This window comes from Podospora anserina, chromosome 5 (genome assembly GCF_000226545.1).
Source record: "Podospora anserina S mat+ genomic DNA chromosome 5, supercontig 1".
Taxonomy (NCBI): Eukaryota; Fungi; Ascomycota; class Sordariomycetes; order Sordariales; family Podosporaceae; genus Podospora; species Podospora anserina.
The window spans coordinates 875,907-895,412 of NW_001914837.1; the positions used below are offsets into that span (position 1 = coordinate 875,907).

Sequence of the window (19,506 nt, forward strand, 5' to 3'; positions counted from 1 at the left end):
AAAGTCGACGTTCGGCAACGAGCTGCTCTCGGATTCGGAGAGTCACACGGGTTCACCGAAGACCACAACTTGCACAAGATGCAGCGGAAGCCCCTTGAGCCCTTGTTTTCTCGACGTGCGATTGACCTGGCCCAGGAAAACATCTGGACGTTCGCGAAGCGGGTGGAGGAGCTGTTCAACAAGTCAAAGGGGACCAGGAATGTGATTAGCCTCAACCGGGCGTTTTCCGCCTTTGTTGACGACGCTGTGTCCGAGGCTTGCTTCGGCAAGAGCATTGGTCTGCTAGAAGACGAGGACTTTTCCCCAAGCTGGCATAAGCTCCTCGAGGGCCTCGGAACGCAGACACCGCTGCTGTTCAACTTCCCCATTCTCCCAAGGATGCTCAACCTCCTCCCAACCGCCGTCGTAGCTAAGATCCATCCCGAGGGGGCAGCCTACGCCCTGCTAAAAAGCGTACCCTTCCCCCCTTCCCCTCCTGTCCCCATCCATCATTCCAACCACTGACACTCCCCTTTCTTAGTACACCGAATCCATCGTCGACACTGCCCTCTCCTCCCCCGACTCCAAACCCCCCACCTCCAGCAAACTAATCCAAACAATTCTCTCCTCCGACCTCCCCCCCTCCCAAAAAACCCGCTCCCGCCTCGCAACCGAAGCCTCGGTCGTCCTCGCCGCAGGCGGCATAACCACAATGAGAATGCTGACCATAACCTCTTATTACCTCCTCTCCTCCCCCTCCAAACTCCACCATCTCCAAAGCGAACTCACCTCTCTCATGCGCAGCTACCCAACCACAACCCCCCGCTGGTCCGACCTGGAAAAACTCCCTTACCTGAGCGCCTGTATCAAGGAAGCCTTGAGGTTAGGCATAGGCGCAACCCGACACGTGGCCAAATACTTCCCTAACGACGAGATAGAGTACAAGTCGTGGGTGATACCAAAAGGGACGTCAATCTCTGTGCCCATGTACCCCATGCACTACGACCAAGAGGTTTATCCCAATCCATGGGGGTTTGAACCAGAGAGGTGGTTGGGGGAGTACGACAAAAGGATGGACAGGAATTTGAACCCTTTTAGCAAGGGGAGTAGGGTGTGTTTGGGTAAGAAGTGAGTCTTTTGCCTACCTACCAGATAGAGAATAGAGGAGTGGTGTGAGTTGCTGACAGGCAGGTGGTGTGACAGTTTGGCATATGCCGATATGTATATCATGCTAGCGGTGCTCTTCCGTCCTGGGGTTCCCCAGATGAGGTTGTACGAGACTGACGAGTCGGACGTCAAGTTTGAGTGTGACTTTGGGGTGTCGAGTCCACGGTTGGGGAGTAAGGGGGTGAGGGTGGTGGTTGAGTAACAGGTGGCAAGTTACCATGGTGCAGTTGGATAGGAGCCTTGCATTTCCGGGGAAGAGGGCAAAAGGTAGGTAATGAAACGAAGTAATATTATCCAAATCTATGCTGATCGGCCATCTATCATCTACATCTAGATGTATGTCAACCGGGATGTCTGTTATGTCAAGTCCAATGTATCATCCGAAACCAACACCCAAACCGATACCCAAACACCAAAAAGAAATCTCAACAACCCAAAGAAACAGCCCCATTATTCGTACCATCACCCCCCACAGCCACCCAACCTCCCCAACCCTAGACGCCAGGCAATCTGGGAGGTCTCGCATTAGCCGCAGCCACGAAGTGCCCCCAGGTAATCAACTCCCGACTGCAATCATCCTGATCAATCGAGCACTCAATCAACGTCGGGCCTTTTGTGTTCTCCTCCGCAGCCTTGATCGCATCCTGCAACTCTCCCGCCGTCTTGGCCGTCAGCCCCTTTGCATTGCCATCCTCCCCATTGAAAGCCTGCACCAGCAGCGCATAGTTCCAATTCTTGATCTTGTTGTAGCTGCCATCGTGAATCTCCACCTCGATCGTGTACCCCCGGTTGTTGATCAAGACGATGGTGATGGGGAGGTTGAACCTCACCATCTGTGACACCTCTTGAGCAGTGACCTGGAACGATCCATCACCCACCATGACGATGATCTTCCTGTCCGGGTGACGGAGGGCATACCCAAAAGCAGCGGGGATAGACCAGCCGATGTGACCCCACGCCATCTCGATCTCGAATAGGGCACCTGGTGGAAGCTTGAGCTGAACGCCGTTGAACCAGCTGTCGCCTGTCTCGACAAACAGGGTGGTCTTGGAGTCGAGAAGGGCCTGGATTTGTCTCGAGATCTCCTTGCGGGTGAGCTCGTCGCTTGGGGTGGCCGTGCGGACAAGCACTGGGTCAGGCTTGAGACGGTTGTACTCGATCATGGTGGAGTTGTTGAACTTGACTGTCGTAGCCAAGTGGGAAAGGAATTCCCCAAGGCGGACGCGGCTGAAGTGGGCGCCGGGGAAAGTGACATGGTCCATCTCGGCGGCCATGAGGGGAATGTCGGGCATGGCTGTCCACCCTACTGTGCTGTAATCGGTGAAGACGGTGCCGACACATAGAAGGGCATCGGCCCAGTGGACAATGGAGTCTGCCGCGTCGGTGCTGACGGTGCCCCAGAAGATACCCACGAACTGTTTGTGGTCCTCTGGGAACATGCCCTTGGCTGCGGGTTGGACAGCAACGGCACAGCCCATGGCTTCAGCGAGCTTGATAAGAGCCTGTTCAGCGCCATCACCTGCACGACGGAGCTTTGGACCCACGAGGATGACAGGCTTGAGCTTGCCGGAGAGGTACTCGGAAGCGCAATTGGCAGCTGCCTCGAGGGCGGTCTTGTCGCTTGTGACGGGATCGGTGACGGCGCTGATGGGTCCAGGACGAACACACTCGGCTCCAGAAAGGTTCGTTGGGATCTCAATGTAGCATGGCTTGCGGGCTAGGAGGGCATGGCGGATGGCACGATCGATCAGCCTAGGGGCTTCGTGTGCTCGGGCGACGGCAACTGCGCAGCAGGTGATTTTCTTTGCCATCTCAAGCTGGTAGCTGTAGTCAGTCGTACCAAGGGTGTGGTGGAGGAGGTGGAATTGGCTGGCGTCATTGGTGTTTGGTGAACCGCTGATGAGAATCAGTGGCAGGTTCTCGGCGTAGGCACTGCCGGTGCCATTGAAGGCGGAAAGGGCGCCGACGCTGAAGGTGACGACGCATGCCGAGACGCCGTTGGCACGGGCATACCCTTCAGCGGCCAGCGAGCAGTTGAGCTCGTTGGCACAGCCCACCTCTGTGAGATTGGGGTTGGCTTGTAGTTTGTCGAGGAGGACGAGGTTGTAGTCACCCGGCACGACAAAGTGATGGCGAATGCCAATCTGGGCGAGACGTTCGGCAAGGTAATCTCCAACAGTGTACTTTGTTGGTAGTGACGACATGGTTATGTGTGAAGTGTGTAATGTTGTTGTAAAACCAAGAAGAGAATGTCTCTTGGAAACGATGCTAAAGAAGCTTGCGAAGGCATGATAGCGACCGTGTTGAAGGCGATGGGTTGCTGACCTTTCTTTATCTCTTTTTGATCAGATGGTCTCGACTGCTTCGTGTTGCCGCATTCAAGTGATGTTGGCGAAGCCGGCGACGGCACTGTGCCCACTGCTTCCGTTGATGTGGATCCCCGGTGGTATTTGACAGTGGCCAGAGCCACCGAAAAAGCTTATCTCGACCACCCCACGTCCAGTCTGCAACGGCGACGTTGCGGCTCTGGCATCTGTGGCGTGAAAGGCGTCGATACGAAGAACTGCTATCGTGTAAGCGCCTGTCCATCATGATCATCATCAGCTTCCATGCGTCCGATGTCGTTTAGGCAGGACGTTGGACGGTCGGCCCGACCCAGGGGCTAATCAAACGTGGACGTTCTGGCTTGATCAGACCACGGTCTCGATGCGCTGGTTCAAATGTAACCGCGGGGACACCCGGCGGTAAGCGCGCCTGCGAGGCCTGAGTAAACATGCAGATCCATCGAGATTCGAGATTGTGTGCGACGGGAATAGCGTGGGTGTATTGATAACGCCAAGATCTCGTGATGCTGACGAACTCACATCTTGGCAGGTGTCTCTTCGGGCCCCACAGCTGACAGCACCCGCCACATTTAAAATCATTCGAGCCTCGAACTGTCATGCTGTGCACCTACTTCCATGGACAAATGCGTGTTTTCTCGTACTAACATGCCGATTTTCTCGCGTCGACGGTTTGCCTCTGCCCAGGCGTCTTCTCTTCGTTGACCCAGTCATCAACCCACAGTCCGATGATGATCCGCCTCTCCGGATGCCCTGCTCCGGGGGCAGGCCCCACTTCCCGGTTCGTCGGTCCCAGAAACCTGAATCACCATGCCCAATAAATACCATCAACAACACCACTGTTTTTCTCATCCTATGGGTTTGCCTGCTATCTCACACCTTGTCAAGTCTCAACCCACAGCCCTCTTCGCTCTTACACGTCTGTCTCTTGCCATCCTTCACCTGCCGTCGTTTTCCCTTGACATCGCTATAACCCACACTCAGTGAACAGAGGAGGGCCGCTCCTGCAAAGCACACAGCCACTAGAAACGTCTTCATGATACCTTCGTTGTATCCCCGCACAACCTCGCTGAGCATCTCACCGCCGTCATTGACTGTCCGTACAACACCCTTAGCCCCATTTTTCCAGAGAATCAGAGGAAGTCGCTCGCCCAATGCCGTGCAATCTAGCTCCAAATATTCCGCCAGAATTTCCGGGTGTTCCACCTTCCACAGCTTTGAAATGTGCGCCATCAAAAGGTGATGGGCAACCGGTAGTGCTATAGCTGCGCCGAGGCCATGAAGAAAACATAATCGCCACTGTTGCCTCCGTCGAATCTGCTGAACCAAGGCTTGCCCGTGAAATGATATTGGGATCCAAAGATGAGCCCATCCCAGCGCCTAAACTAAGGACAATCTAGGGTGCAATCCGCTGTGTTTCTGCGGTCAAGGGCGCAAACATGGTTGTGAACGTAATTCCAAACAACCCTGTAACCACGACATGCATGACGCGAATGGATAACGGAGTGCCTTCTTGTTGACCAACCGCACGAGTAAAGCATGTAAAGGAGAAAGCAGTTGCCAGTGTGAATGGAAGAATCGACATTCCTGGTTCCAGCGCTGTTTGATTCTGTATGACTTGAAGCCAGAAAGAAAAGCTACGAGGTCAGGCTGTTAGTGACCTCTATTGAAGTATTAGAGTGGAAGAGCATGGGAACTTACATAATACTGCAAAACTGCAACACTCCCAGACATGAAGAACACATGGAGACTGCCGGAGGGAGTGCGATTCTTTGCTCTCAACCTGAAGACCGCCAAGTCTTCAACAACAAACAACAGCATGGCGCATCTCATAGCCGCGAAACATGTACTCATCATGTTGAAAATGCCACGAGAATAAAACCAGGCCGTGCCGATCCCCGAGATACAGAGCCAGGTCGAAAAACATCATATCGCCAGGGAGCGGTGGAATATGTCTGATATATCCACCATTGAAAGTTGTTCCAGCCGTCCCGGGGATCCTGGTTTTGTATCCCCAGTGTGGAAGAACGCAAGCACCCCAATAATTCCCAATACACCAATCAAGTCATTGACAGCAAATCACCACCGCCGATTGTTCTTGGTTGCCAGCGCTCCTGCGAGCATCGGACCCAGAAAAGCGGCAAGTCCATGCACCACAGCATTGTAATATGCAACGAAGTTCGGTTAGCCTTTCAAAGAAGCTTCCTATGCGGCCCCGTACATCCCAATGTCCGAAAGAGACTTGAAGTAGTCGATAATGTCCGGCAGCACCGTGCCGATGAATGCTCTATCCAGGGAGGAGCAAAAGTATGGAAGCGTGACCGAGGCCAGGACAAGGCCTAGGCGAAGCCTGTGGAGATACGTAGTGTCCATGCTGGCGGGTGGCGTTTAGCTGCGGACTTTTCGGACCTGATGAGGCTCGAGAAAATACTTTCGGACATGGAATGTCGATGGTGAGTATAAGATTGAGTTGCGATGATCCATGAGAGAATGGTCGTGGACAGTGTCTCCGCAGGAGGGTGATTGTCGGGCTAGGAAGCTGCCCTATCCCAAAACATGTCTGAGAAGGAGCGCATACGTAAGTCCTGGCATCGCACCAACGGTCGGTCGTGATTGCTCTGACACTCGCCTGTCAGGCCTCCGGACCTTCATCGAATCTCCATACATCTCTTTCTTGGCCGGTTGATGATATGCTCTCAAATCGCCTCACCATTCATCATGCCTTGAATATACGCTTCCCCTTGTAGTCTGTAGGAATGCCACTTCTCATCAACCACGTCGTCATCCTCTTCTTTCTTTTGCTTTCCTTTCTTTTAAACGCAGCTTTCGGAAACATGACTCCTCCACCCAGGAAGAAAAGTCTCTCAGGCTTCAACATCATCTTCCAACTCTTCGTTCTCCAAGTCTTTATGCGACTCTTTGGGATTGCGACGTAATATAACGGGTACTAAGTATCCAACGATGATGCAGACCAGATCCCCTTCACCGACGTCCTGATTTCCGAGACCTAGCGTACCATTCTATGTCCTGATCATGCAGCGGTTCTAAATGGATGCATGAACTCGTCGGGAGAGCCCAGTAATGAATAAATATAGAATCGGGATTCTAAGCTCTGGTTTTGGAGGTGGATTATCGACTGGTTGTCGGAGGTTCAACGCCATTGCTTGCCCAGCCTCGCTGACACAAGAACAGATCACAGCCGTCATCATCTGAAAAACTCAACACACCCGGACGGCCTGGGATCTCGAATGATGGTGTTCCAAGGTAGGTAGGGCGGGTATCGGGGTTCGTTGGTATACTTCGCTTGACAGGCCTCACTTGATAGGATCTGACGATCTGGTCAACCCATCATCGCTGCCGCCAGCCTGTGCCTGTAGGTCCACCCAAACGTGGAGAAATAGCCATGGTGCCATAAAGGGCTCTCAAATAATCCAAGAGTCTTCTGAGTATGTCAGAGGCAACTCGCCACAACGGCGGCAGGTCCAAGGGTGTGTTCGAGGATATGCCAAGAGCTGTCCCCAATTCCGCTCAAGTCTGACGGTGCCCCGCCCCTGGCATTGGACTTCTCCCCACATTTTCTCCAATTCTAGCACCCCACCACCCTCCACCACGGACCTGTAGCTATGGCGAACGATTGCTATGCTGACGATACCTTATCAGCAAACATCCACATCATGCCCGACTTACACAAGTCCCTGGCGTCAGCTCTTTTCGGAGCGGAAGAACTAGTTCCACGGCACTCTAGTGGTCAGTCGCCTTTTCTGGCGGTTCTCACGGCACGCTATTGGCACTGAACAGCCAATGGTTGTGATTCCCGTAACACCAAAGATAAATCTATTCAAGGACCTTGAACGTTGTTGGCCCCGGGAACAACGAGGCTTCCCATGCGGCTTTCCCCTTGGTAGTATGAGCTATGGGTGCGGGGGTCCTACCGGCCGTGTCATTCCCGCCGTAGCGAGCACCGGTTCCATGGCATGCTGGCTCCTCCATCAAGTTTAACCGTTCCTATTCCCGCGCGAGGATTCTGCCTTGCCCTTCAGGCCTTTCGAAGGAACATGTCGATGCTCTCACTACGACTGGGAAGGATGAAGATTCCACCTTGCCCCGCAACCAAGAAAAACTTACAAAGCCAACAGTATCACAACATGATCCCCGCCATAATTCTCAGCTATAAATGATGATGTATTCCAGGGCTCTTGAACAAACAGCTCTCTCATCAATCAGAGAGCCAGCATCGGCCATTGCAAACATGCTGCTCCATTATCTCACTCTTCTTCCTGTTGCGTTTGCTGGGAGCCACAAAGCCCCCTCAGCAACCACGCTCAACGGTACCTACATCGGCCGTTACCTCCCCGAGTTTTCTCAGGATCTGTTTCTCGGAATCCCCTTCGCCAGAGCTCCCGTCCTTGGAAATCCCACCCCTTGGGACGAGTCCTGGAGAGGTTCCCGCTCCGCCGAGTACAATGGTGCCATTTGCTATTGCTATGCGCCGCCGGCAGACATGGAAAGGGCAAATGTGACCGAGAAGTCGGACGAATGCCTGAATCTCAACGTCATTCGACCATCTGGCATTGGCAAGAAGAAAAAGCTCCCTGTCGTTGTCTGGCTCTACGGCGGCGGGTTTGTTGACGGTTTCGGCGCCGATATCAACTCGAACATGTCCTACATCGTCCAAGCGAGCGTGGCCCAGCAGATGCCCATCATTGCCGTCACACTGAACTATCGTGTCGGCTTTCTTGGGTTCCCCGGCGGTGCTGAGGTAGCTAAGGAAGGCGTCACCAACTTGGGCTTCAAGGATCAACGGATAGCTCTGCAATGGGTCCATGAAAACATTGCCGCTTTTGGCGGCGATCCGGACAAGGTCACACTCTGGGGTCAATCTGCTGGAAGTCACTCCATCACTCATCAGATCTTGGCCTACGGAGACCAACGTGGCGAGAAGAGGCTTTTTCGGGGAGCCATCATGGTCAGCTCGTCAGTGGGCGTCGGAAACTCTCACCACCCAACACGCTATGACGCTCTTGCCGGCTACAAGGGGATTGTTCGGGCGACAAACTGTACTGGCGCCCAAGACACTCTGGCCTGTCTGCGGAGACTGTCTGGGGACCAGCTGTGGGAAGCAAGTATGACAGTGGCCGACTTGGAAGTCTGGAAGCCGATGGTAGACGGAGACTTTGTGTCCATGCCTCCGACGCTCCAGCTTCTCTCGGGAAAGTTCCGTCGCGATGTGTCTGTCTTGATCGGAACCGGTAGTGATGAAGGCCTGGGCCCCTCCAAATCATTACCTCAAGACCTGGACACGGACGAAGATGTCCACGCGATGCTTAGATTGTTACTCCTTGACGCACGGAATGAGACACTCGACCTCATCATGCGAGCGTACCCTGCGGAAGCCCAGGGCCCGCCCTACGCTTTGCCAATGTCGGAGACAGATCGTCTGTGCGAGGAATTCAGGATTGCTGGGGGCTTACGCTGTGGGAAGCAGTTCCGGAGATTTGCTTCGATGTTTGGTGACTTTTTCGTGATCGCTGGTCGCCGGGCTGTCGCGCAGAAGTTTGCTGAGCTAGGCATGACGGCATATTCGTACCGGTTCGATACGTGGCCGACCTCCTTTCCGATCACCAACTTTACAAACTTTAAGCCTGGGTTTGCTGGTCACTCCACAGACTACTCTTACTTTTTCCGTTTCCCAAGGGAACACGACCTCTACGGCAACAACCCGCCAATTCCGAAGGGCTCTGAGGCGCATCTTCAGCTGTCACAGGGCATTGCTGCCAAGCTCATTGCCTACATCTACACTGGCAACCCCAACGCGGTCTCTGGTATGTTCTTGCGCGACGATGCGGTTGTAGTGACAACGCACTAACCTTTCTTGTACTACTAGTCCCCGGCTTTCCTGTCTGGCCCAAGTACGACGTCAAGAAGCCGACTAATATGGTATTCAACGCCACCGAGCATCCCGACCGTCTCAACGTTCACATCGAGCCTGATACCTGGCGCAAGGAGGGCATGGCAATCTGGCCAAGTCACCCGATCGAGCTGGACTACCGGAAGACTGTCCCTGACAATCTTAGAGACCTGTAAGCCTATACGTGGAAGGCTTGAACCATGTGGAGGAGCTTAAGCTTGTAGACCTTGGGTTGTTGCTGGATGTGAGACATACCAACAGCGCCTCAAAAGTCTAAGCGTTGTTTGTAACGCCACATCTCGAGCTTTATCTGGTTTCTAGCAACTAGAGTTTGTATTCCCAGCACGTGGCATAATTTCTACGATAACTCTTCAATTCCATCTTGCTGTGGGTCAATCAACATGTTTATTCGATGACTTTGTCACCTGTATGACCCCCTTAAATAATGACAATGATGTGTTTGCAAGGCTGTCAGAGTCAAAAGACCTACACCTCAGATCTCTGACAGATCGAAGCACACAGTCAAAATGCTCGATTTGCGATTTATTTTTCCGTAGCAGCAACTGACGGTCGTTCGACTCGAAAGATAATCCATCCAGCTTTGGATCTCTACTCTACCTACTTGATCAAGATATTGAGATTCTTGTCAACACTATCCATCCTGCCTCCATTCCCATTTTTTGCTGCTAACAATCCGATCTGACTCGGGACAGCCATCAGCGAGCGCGGAGCAACTGGACCTCTGGATGCGCTACACAGCTGGCTCCACGTGGTAAGATGCTTTGATCAACCAAGGCAAACAATGATGGAAAGAGGTTGATTGGCCCATCGTATATATGTAACACCCATCTCACTCTCATCTGAACATCGAAATGCCCCATGGAAGTCCTCAGACGGGTCCGTCGAACAAGGAGTTTGCTTCACCTGCATTGAACCTGCTACTTTGGAACCGTCAACCCCGTACGTGCCGTTGTCCTTGGCCTGAGAAAGGCGATCTGGGGGGCGTTTTCCACATGCCTTCCCGTCGGCAACCCACCAACCCCTCCGCGCTGCGATTAGGCACGAGCTGCAAGGCGGACGCCTGCTGGTACAATTGTAAGACCTCCTAGTGTTGGGAAGACGCCTGAAGATGTCAAATGAAGGTCTCCGATTATGTGATGAAGGCCTCAGGTTATCTAATGAAGGCCTAATTAATAACTTCAAATGCCTCTCCAAAGGTTCAATCGGCCTTCATTGGATAGTTTGATGCCTCTTGACTATCCAGATAGGCCTGTTCACTATCCAAATAGGCCTAATAAGCTTTCGAATAGGCCTTCAAGCTGCCTGCATAGACCCTCGAACGCTCCTTCCACGTCTAGCCACCATCTGTCGAGGCCTAGGGCACACTTTTGACGCCTATTAAAAGACTTTCGACGCGTTCAATTTTCAAACTTTGACCTTTTCTTCAAGCCTTCACAAAACCAGATCACCACCACCACCATCGCCAAAACGATGGAGACCTCGGACCGGACGGTGGAGTTCATCTCCACCGTCACCACAATGACGGTGATTGCATTTTGCGCTGTGTTCCTCCGGCTTTTTTCAAAAGCCAAGTACGGAAAGGAGGTGATGCTGGACGACAACCTCATGGTGGTCGCCTGGGTACGCGTTTCCCTCGTTTGCGAACCCTCACACACTCGCCGCGTGCTAACGGTCAACAACAGCTCCTCACGCTCGGAAGCCTGGCGCTGCTGCTAGCGTCGGTAGCCAACTTTGGCTACACCCTCCACCAACAGGTGGAGGACAAGTTTCCCAAGGGCGCCGCCGCCCTGATCTCGGTGGCCCAGGCCCTGAGCTCTTGCTCAGGGGCTGCGGCCAAAACTTCCGCCGCCCTGCTGCTGTGGAGGATCACCCCGGTGTTTTGGCAGAGGGCTCTGCTCAAGACCACCACCGCCATCACCATCTTGACAACCCTCATCGTCGCGGTGGTGATGTCGGTCAAGATCAACGACAACAACATGCAGCAAGAGTGTGTCAACAAGACTACAGCCTGGAACTTTGGAATCTTCTATGCTGGTAAGTTTACTCTGTCTGACGGCGACAAAGCCTGGTAACTAACAATGCTGGGGCTGGGACTAGTATGGGGCGTTATCTCCGACTTTATTTTGTCCCTTTTACCCTGGATCATGGTCTGGAAGCTTCGGATGAAAAAGGCGGAGAAGTACGGTCTCGCCGTCGCGCTGAGCATGGGTTGCGTGTGGGTCTTTTCTTCTCCTCTCCCCATCCCATTCTCGCACCGTAACTCACCACCACTACTCCTACTATAGAACAAGCATCCTCGGGATTATGAAACTCTCGTACATCAATTGCGTCTCTGTCCTCGACCTCGATCTCTCTTGTAAGTTCTTTTATTTAGACCGCCCTAAACCTCCACTGACCACCCTCCTGTCCAGACACCTCGATAGACCTCATTACATACCACTTCGTTGAACCGACCGTAATCATCACTGCGGCCTCCATTCCTGCCCTCCGCTTCTTTCTTCATAACCAAGTTACCGCCATGCGCCGCTCGTGCCGCGCAAGCGAGCTACTCGATATGACCAACCCAATCACGAATCCTTCACGAGCCAGCCGAAGAAGCTTCCTCCCCCGGCCCCCAGCTCAAGCACATCAACATCATCACCCCCTTGCTGATTCCGAGTCCATGATCTCTTTGTCCGCAATTTTGAGAGGTTTACCCCCCTCCGCGGAAGACCCACCACCTATGCCACCGATTCGGTCTATGCCCGTTGCCCGAGTAGGCGTTGCTGGCGCGAGTTCCAGCGAAGGAAGAAATATGACGACTGTTACCACCATCACCGGAGGACATAACAACATTAGATCAGCTAGTTCGAATGAACAGCAGCCCAAGGAAGGAGGGATTCTCAGGACGGTGAGAGTTGTTGTTAGCAGCGAAGGAGAGGACTCTACGTTGACCTCGGAGCCGACGGCCAGCATCAGAGAGAGTTACAGAGAGGCCAGAGAGCCTAGAGAGCGTTCGTGGAATACTTGGCCCAGTGGGCGCAGAGAAAGCGATTTGGAGATGGGGGATGTGATTAGGGAGAACGAGCGGAAGGGTGGGAAGAAGAACGAGTAGCATTTGGGACGGCATTTTGCTTGCTAGATGGATGGGAAGATTTGCTATCGCGAGTTTATGCATGTGTACTACCTGGCATAGACCTGCTATATGAGCATCAAGAGGTCACAGGTGAGAGCCAACTCGGCCAATTGAAGACATGGAGATATTTTTGTCTCTTTTTTATTCTCATACATTTTCCACTGTCCAAATTCCGGCTGTTGAACCTACATCTCACCCGGGGTATCACTGTTGAACGCCAGTACACTCACACTCGCTGCCTATCAGACAACAATCTAAACAGACAAATCCTCCCCCCAAACCTCCTTCGCAATCTCGACCTCCAGCCTCACCTTGGCCCACTGCTCCTCTTCGGTAAGATCATTCCCCTCCACCGTCGAGCTAAACCCACACTGATGACTCAAGCAAAGCTGGTCCAGCCCCTGCGGACAATACCCCGCCGCCTCCTTCAGCCTCCTCTTGATATCCTCCTTGTCATCCAACGCGGCCTTCTTGCTGCTCATCACCCCCAAAACGACAATCTTTCCTTCGGGCAAGAACCTCAACGGCTGGAAATCGCCCGACCTCTGGTCGTCATACTCCAAAAAGTAAACATCCACATCCAGCTCCTTGAACAGCGTCTCCGCGACGGGTTCGTAACCGCCCTCGGCGAACCACTGAGACCGAAAGTTACCCCTGCAGAGGTGGATGCCGATAACCATATCCTTTGGCCTGCCCGCAATCGCCCGGTTGATCAACTTTGCGTACTGCTTCGTGAGGGCCTGGGGGTCGTCCACACCGTGGCGCTTGGCCGCCTCGGCGCGCATCCCCTCGTCGCAGAGGTACGCGAGGTTGGTATCGTCCAGCTGGACAAACCGACATCCAGCAGCGTAAAGGTCGGCAATTTCAGCCTGGTAGACTTGTACCAAGTCATCAAAGAATTCCGGGTCGAGGTTGGGGTAGGCCTCTGTAGAGATCGCCTCGCGACCACCACGGAAATGGACCATGGTGGGGGAGGGGATGCAGACTTTGGTTGTGATCTTTGTCTTGCCGTCGGATACCTTGGCGACTTCCTTTTCGACAAACTTGTAGTCCTCTACCTGGATGGCGTTTGGGTGGCCTAGCTTGCCCGAGACGACAATCTTGGGGGGTGTCACGCCGTGGGAGGTGACGTTGGTGGAGGAGAGGGAGCCGTGGCGCTCGACGCCGGCGAGGTGCTGGAGAAAGTCGATGTGGAACCAGGCGCGGCGGAACTCGCCGTCGGTGATGGACTGGAGGCCGGATTGGACCTGGGACTTGACCACGGTCGAGATGTGCTCGTCTTCGATGGCGCGGAGGGAGTCGAGCGTGATGGACTGGGTGTCGAGCTTTTCGCGGGCGTCGAGGATGGGTTTGGGGCGGAGGAAGGAGCCGACGTGGTCGGCGCGGTAGACGCCGGCGGGGAGGGGCATTTTGACTTTTTGTTTTGTGGTGGTGATACCGGGTCCGAGGGGTTGGGAAAAAAATAGGCGTCTTTTACGGATGGGGACAACGAGAGAATGCTGAACGGGATGAACTTGACACACACTACGCACACACGTCAGAAGATGAGGAAGAGGGGGGTTATATACAACCGTCCCGTAGGTGAGGAGTAGAATGCCATTGTATGGAGAAAAGGACTTGGCAAAACCGAATTGTGGATCTCTAGATATCCATAGTCTGTTGACTCCATCACCTTTCCCACTCCAACAACCTTCCTGTACCGGCATCTACGTCCTCTACCCGCTGTATCCGAATTAGCGATCGAATGGCAGCTCACCCATTATCGTCAGCCATGCCCCAAACGGGCCTGGTCTGCCTTCTTATGGTGCGGGGTAGTGGGACTATTCGCTCGTACCTTGCGCTGTGTTGTTTGCCTCCATCAGACGGGAGTTGTATAGCGGAGAATAGATTCCCCTCATGGTGTGTGGTGCTGTTGAGGCTGATTTTGCTGCAGGTGGCGAGGAGACCAGTCCGGCAGTGCGGGGAGCGTGGTCCGGTTTGCCGAGACGCCCTAGGAGAGAAGCGACATGCGCCGGTCCGTGGGATGAAGGCTGGGCGCTTCGGCATATGGAGTTCAGCTGGGGGCGAGGAACACTTGTTCGGAGATCTGCGAGATGGCGATCGAAACAGCGACGATGGGAACTTGGGAGAGGGGAGATTTGTGCAGCCGCGCGGATGGTAGCTTTGGGGTGTTGCATCCTACGAACAACGTCAACGATTGGCCAATTGCAAACACCACACTCACCTTGATTTTGACCTGAAAACGAACCCCTCGAGACTCTGCCAATTGCCGTGAAGTTTCCAAACAGTCGTCAATGGCAGGTCGTTGTTGGCCGGCATCCGAGATCGCATTCAAAGTGGATCTCCAGGACCCCCCCCGTTTTCACGTCTTGGCATCAACCTTGCACCGGATGGCATCATGTGAAATTGGACTCCACGCTGTCTTGAATGTCTAATTCCACATCTCTACCTCTACTCTGAGTAGGTTCATTCTTAGATCCCGCGGGAGCTTCAACACTCCGAATATGTAGCTACCTATATAGTCACACCCGACAAATTTTTTGGCTCAGTCTGTATCGGTCTCACAAGGTGAGCAAAAGGTGAGCAAAAGGTGAGCAAAAGATGAGCGCCAGTGAGCATTACCCTGAGCTGAAGTGTGTCCAAGGACCGTTCGGCTATACTTGCCGCAACCAAAACTGATCATAACTTTCGTTTTCTCCTTGCGCGTGCCAGTAGCCCGTTATTAAACCCACTAGAACGACTATTTATATTAGAATTGTAACTTTGCACATAGACGATTTTGTCTATTTTTCTAATAGAAGAAGACACTTATAAATTGCATAACGTATATTATAAGCGAGCCACGCATATAAGCTAGCTCTGTACTCTCCGTTACTCTACCACAGCTATCCTCAACTACACTATAACATTCGGAAACTACAAGAATTAAATTAGAAACAGATGAATTAGCTGATTCTGCAGCTTCCTAGCATGTACGTGTATCATAGCCAGACTTACCGCACACACTATAGCACTGAACTTTCGTACGAGCCCTTCCTGCATTACCGCTATCCTGCTGCGTTTCTTACGCTGCTTCCCCACCTACGGCCTTCTAGCCAAGTATATCATTTGCATTTTGTATACTAAGTGATCCTCCGAGCCGTACACGTGTTTTTTTAGCTCTTCGGCGTTTATTTAGTGCCTCGTTGGCCTTGTAGAGTAAAGTGTTCTCTGCGCGGAAAAGAGCTACGTAGTATATTATAGCTATTATACTTTTAGTAAGCTAGTCTACAGTAATTAATATTAAATTTGGGCGCTATTTTAATAGTTAGTAATGTAAGTCTTAATAAACGTTAACTACGAGTCAGCCTTTTAGGGGTTATATAGTGTTTGGAAGACTTAAAGTTGTATAGTGCCGGATCGTAAGTTTAAAGGTGTTAGCGTACGATGCTTTTCAGTAGTGTTATTTTTGTCGCTTGTCAGCTATGAATGCGAACTTGGGTCTTGGTCCCTTGATGATTGTTTACTTTATTGGAAGATATAGTGTCTACCTAATAATATCTCCACTTATTACTCGACGACTTCCCGTCAACCTACAGTGCCCAACCACTTTCCAAGCGTCTTACATTCTAACCATCGACTTGTACATCTTGTCTCTTTGCACTTTTTATCAACAACATCAAAACCAACCATGGCCTCTCTCTTGAAGAAAGCTGCTGCGAAGGCCCCCCCTGCCAAAGCTCCTGCTGCCAAAGCTCCTGCTCCTGCTGCCAGGGCTCCTGCTGCCAGAGCCCCTCCAGCTGCTAGCACAGCAAACGGTACGCAATCCAGAAAGTTTCCAAGGATAATGCTCTTGTTGCTAACTTGGCTTCTTCCTCACCATATAGTGCAGGCAGTGACCGCCGCAATGGCCAAAACCAACATTGGCAGCTCTCAGGGTGATCCCTGGGCAGCCCTCAAGGCGAAGAATCCTGCCATGTACGCCAAGATTATTGGGGCACAAGCGGCGAACGATGCTGCCATCAAAGCCGGCAAAATCAAGCCGTTCAAGGTCGTTATTGCCAAAGTCAGGGCTGCGGCCCCGGTCGTCGGAAAAAAGTAGATATCGGGACCAAGAGGATGGGAGGGGCAATGATCGGGCGGTCTGGTGACTTGGGGCGTTCAGAAACTATGCAATACAATTAGATGATAGAGATGGTAACGGGGCTGGAACCCAGATTACTACATTTACTCACAAACTTATTGTCTGAATTGTGTTTTATCTTTCCAGGCGATGCGTTAAAGGGAATAGCAGCCCGGGATAACGTAATTGTGGTGATGAGACGCTATAGAGTTAATCCAGGTACGGCAGAGTACATAATAATATACCTCCGTAAGAGGCTAAGTTTTGGAGCACGACGCAAACTGCGCCGTTCTAAAGGATTCCGGGCCACCCCACCTTTACACCGAACAGTTCTTTAGGAGGGGTAGACGCTCACTGCCAGTTATATTATGTAACCCCCATTCCCAAACCTTCTTCGAAGTTCCATTGCAGCAGCCATCGCCCATCGTCATATCTATTCCATTAACTTCACCATCAACAAAAATGGGCTCAACGACCATCATCCGCGGCTTCAAACTCTCCGTCGCAACCCTCGACGCCTTCCTCTCCGCCAACAATGTCGACGAAACATATGGAACCCCGCCCTTCTACGAGCACCACCTAGAAGACAAGGATCCTATCTCAAAGCTGCTCTTCTCTAAGATTTCCCACTTCGATCCCAACGCCGATAAAAATAAATTCCGCGTATTGATCCCCTCCATCGAAGGCATAGGCCGCGCTAAGACAGCGTATGTTGCTTACGCATGGGCTGCGGTACGGGTGCATCGCGAGGTTAAAATGGACGAAGACCTGCCCGAGGAAATTCCCAAGGGGTTTGAAGAGCTTCGGCAGGAGATTCTGAGCTACTCCGGAAAAGGAGACGTGAAGGAGGAAGATAAGGTTCAGGAAGAGGGGAAGATTGGGATTTATTTGGTGGTTACCTATAATATTAGGGGGTATTATGGGAAAGAATTTTCAAGTAAGGAAGGTTTGTAATATAAGGTTGTATGGAAGGGAGGTATACGGCGAAGAATTAAAGTGGAGGTCCGGAGGTTTTTAGAGATATTGTTAGAAACACGGTGCACTCTGCAATGGACCAAATAATGGGGTTTTCAACTATGTGATTGATTTTTTACTATTAAACTAATTAGCTTAAGCTAGTTAACTAAAGAAATAATATATATATATATATTTATAACCGAAAGTATAATATTTCTCGAATAATATTATTTTTACAATGCCAGCCCGCTGTAATTATTTCTCATACGCTATAACTATTCCGTCCGTTAAATTTGAATTATATCTTATACTATTAATACTAAATATAATATCATTTATAAAATCCTTTGAAGTTTTAAAGTCGTAAAGGCTCGTACAGAGATAGTCTTCCGTATATTTAAAACGGATATTAAAAGCAGATAATTAATAGGAGATTAAGGACCTTACTGGTTCTACAAATTAACTATACGCTAATAACTTTTTATAATTTCATCCGTAATCTTTTCATAAACTACGGAACCATTTATTTCCTCCGTGTAATTTTCTAAGCCCCTATCTTTTTCCCGGCGAAAGAACTTTTGAGGGCTCTTCTTTTTCGGCATTATAAAAGGTATAGCAGAGAGCTAGTGTAGCGAAAATGTAAGGCCGATAACGATGAAGTGTGTAAAGAAAAGTTTTGCGGCAGTGATATAGACATAGGTGGATGGGAGAGAAGTCGTGTGGTAGGTGGTAAGACGGATGGAATAGCCTCTTTATGTAGCCAGAACTGGAAGAAGAAAAGTCGCGCAGAAGGCAGGTAGGGAGTGACGGATTTATCATATCAAAATAGCTACCACGTCCCAGAGTCCCCTAAAACGGAGAGCAAATACGCTGGCGAGCCCATTTCTTGGTCCCCGTTTTGGCGGAAGATTCGTCCCTGTAGGAGAGGGAGACTCCATGGACTATAAGAGCGTCGCGTAAAGTTGGCGATTTTGGAGAATGACGAGCGTAGGGTGAGCGGTGGTGAGCTCAAGGTGAGCCGAGGGTGAAGCGAGCCTGATGTTGGGCTAACCGTGCTCGGACGAGACAAAAATGTTTTTAGAGACCGACTACCCAGGTAGGTACTCAGTAATTTTCATCACGTCATGCCCAAACCCCAACTCATGTCCGGCCGAGAGAAAAACGGCTACACGCATCACAAGACTCGGGGATTTAAACTTTTCAATCTATCTGGTACCTCCCCGTCATCAAGGCGGTTTTAAAGCTCTCGCCTTATACTATACAACCGTGATACGGAGCACCATGGTACAAAAACCCCCGTATCGTCACTGCAGGCGACCGTGTCACTGTTCCGCTATTCTTCATTTCAAATTACCCGCTTCCTCGTACCACAGCATTGTGCCTGTTTCGTTGGGACGCCGCGTTGTCGTTGAGACTGTGTCACCTGCGGTGATGAGAATTTTGAGATCGACTCATGTGGTTTGAGAGGAGAGTGGGGTGAGTGAGAGTAGGTGGTGAGTGAGTGAAGTTGATGAGGTAAGCAGTAACTGCCGCTGAAGACTGTGGGGATGTCGATCATCGAAACGTCCCCTGAAAATCTTTTCTGTATCCTTGGCTCGTTCCTGCAGCACATGTAAGACAATTCATTGAAGATTTCTCACTGTTGCAGTTCCCGTCGTGATGGGACAAGGAAGTTTCCGCAGCGGTTGCTTCCGTGTAGTTTGGGGCTCTTCAATGAAAACAAAGATCACACAGAAATCACATGCAAAATCCCGGAGACGACAACATTGTCTTTTTGAAGAATGTAGATATGGTGTCCCCCATCGGAACAAGAGAAATTAGAAGTTATTATACACATAGGGGATGAGGTAATTCGCAAAACATGAGAACAAAAAGCCACCACCCATTTACACGTAGAGGGTTTAAGTAACCTTTT

At 51.5% G+C, this 19,506-nt stretch overlaps 7 protein-coding genes across 7 annotated transcripts; 5 read left to right on the plus strand and 2 right to left on the minus strand.

The window, feature by feature from the left end:
* Window positions 1-691: 691 nt before the first annotated feature.
* PODANS_5_530 (uncharacterized protein) lies at window positions 692-1,111 on the plus strand (the record flags this gene model as incomplete). The annotated part of the gene is made up of 1 exon (XM_001904253.1): window positions 692-1,111. The coding sequence occupies one exon, from the start codon at window positions 692-694 to the stop codon at window positions 1,109-1,111; it is 420 nt and encodes a 139-aa protein (XP_001904288.1).
* Window positions 1,112-1,640: 529 nt separating this feature from the next.
* PODANS_5_520 (uncharacterized protein) lies at window positions 1,641-3,350 on the minus strand (the record flags this gene model as incomplete). The annotated part of the gene is made up of 1 exon (XM_001904254.1): window positions 1,641-3,350. The coding sequence occupies one exon, from the start codon at window positions 3,348-3,350 to the stop codon at window positions 1,641-1,643; it is 1,710 nt and encodes a 569-aa protein (XP_001904289.1).
* Window positions 3,351-7,665: 4,315 nt separating this feature from the next.
* Window positions 7,666-9,572, plus strand: PODANS_5_510 (uncharacterized protein; the record flags this gene model as incomplete). The annotated part of the gene is made up of 2 exons (XM_001904255.1): window positions 7,666-9,310; window positions 9,373-9,572. 2 exons carry the CDS (start codon window positions 7,666-7,668, stop codon window positions 9,570-9,572), a joined length of 1,845 nt encoding a protein of 614 aa, XP_001904290.1.
* Window positions 9,573-10,887: 1,315 nt separating this feature from the next.
* PODANS_5_505 (uncharacterized protein) lies at window positions 10,888-12,511 on the plus strand (the record flags this gene model as incomplete). The annotated part of the gene is made up of 4 exons (XM_001904256.1): window positions 10,888-11,037; window positions 11,100-11,485; window positions 11,709-11,773; window positions 11,829-12,511. The coding sequence occupies 4 exons, from the start codon at window positions 10,888-10,890 to the stop codon at window positions 12,509-12,511; spliced, it is 1,284 nt and encodes a 427-aa protein (XP_001904291.1).
* A 275-nt stretch (window positions 12,512-12,786) lies between these two features.
* Window positions 12,787-13,941, minus strand: PODANS_5_500 (uncharacterized protein; the record flags this gene model as incomplete). The annotated part of the gene is made up of 1 exon (XM_001904257.1): window positions 12,787-13,941. The coding sequence occupies one exon, from the start codon at window positions 13,939-13,941 to the stop codon at window positions 12,787-12,789; it is 1,155 nt and encodes a 384-aa protein (XP_001904292.1).
* A 2,261-nt stretch (window positions 13,942-16,202) lies between these two features.
* Window positions 16,203-16,613, plus strand: PODANS_5_495 (uncharacterized protein; the record flags this gene model as incomplete). The annotated part of the gene is made up of 1 exon (XM_001904258.1): window positions 16,203-16,613. One exon carries the CDS (start codon window positions 16,203-16,205, stop codon window positions 16,611-16,613), a length of 411 nt encoding a protein of 136 aa, XP_001904293.1.
* A 483-nt stretch (window positions 16,614-17,096) lies between these two features.
* Window positions 17,097-17,588, plus strand: PODANS_5_490 (uncharacterized protein; the record flags this gene model as incomplete). Its single annotated transcript, XM_001904259.1, has 1 exon — window positions 17,097-17,588. The coding sequence occupies one exon, from the start codon at window positions 17,097-17,099 to the stop codon at window positions 17,586-17,588; it is 492 nt and encodes a 163-aa protein (XP_001904294.1).
* Window positions 17,589-19,506: the final 1,918 nt, after the last annotated feature.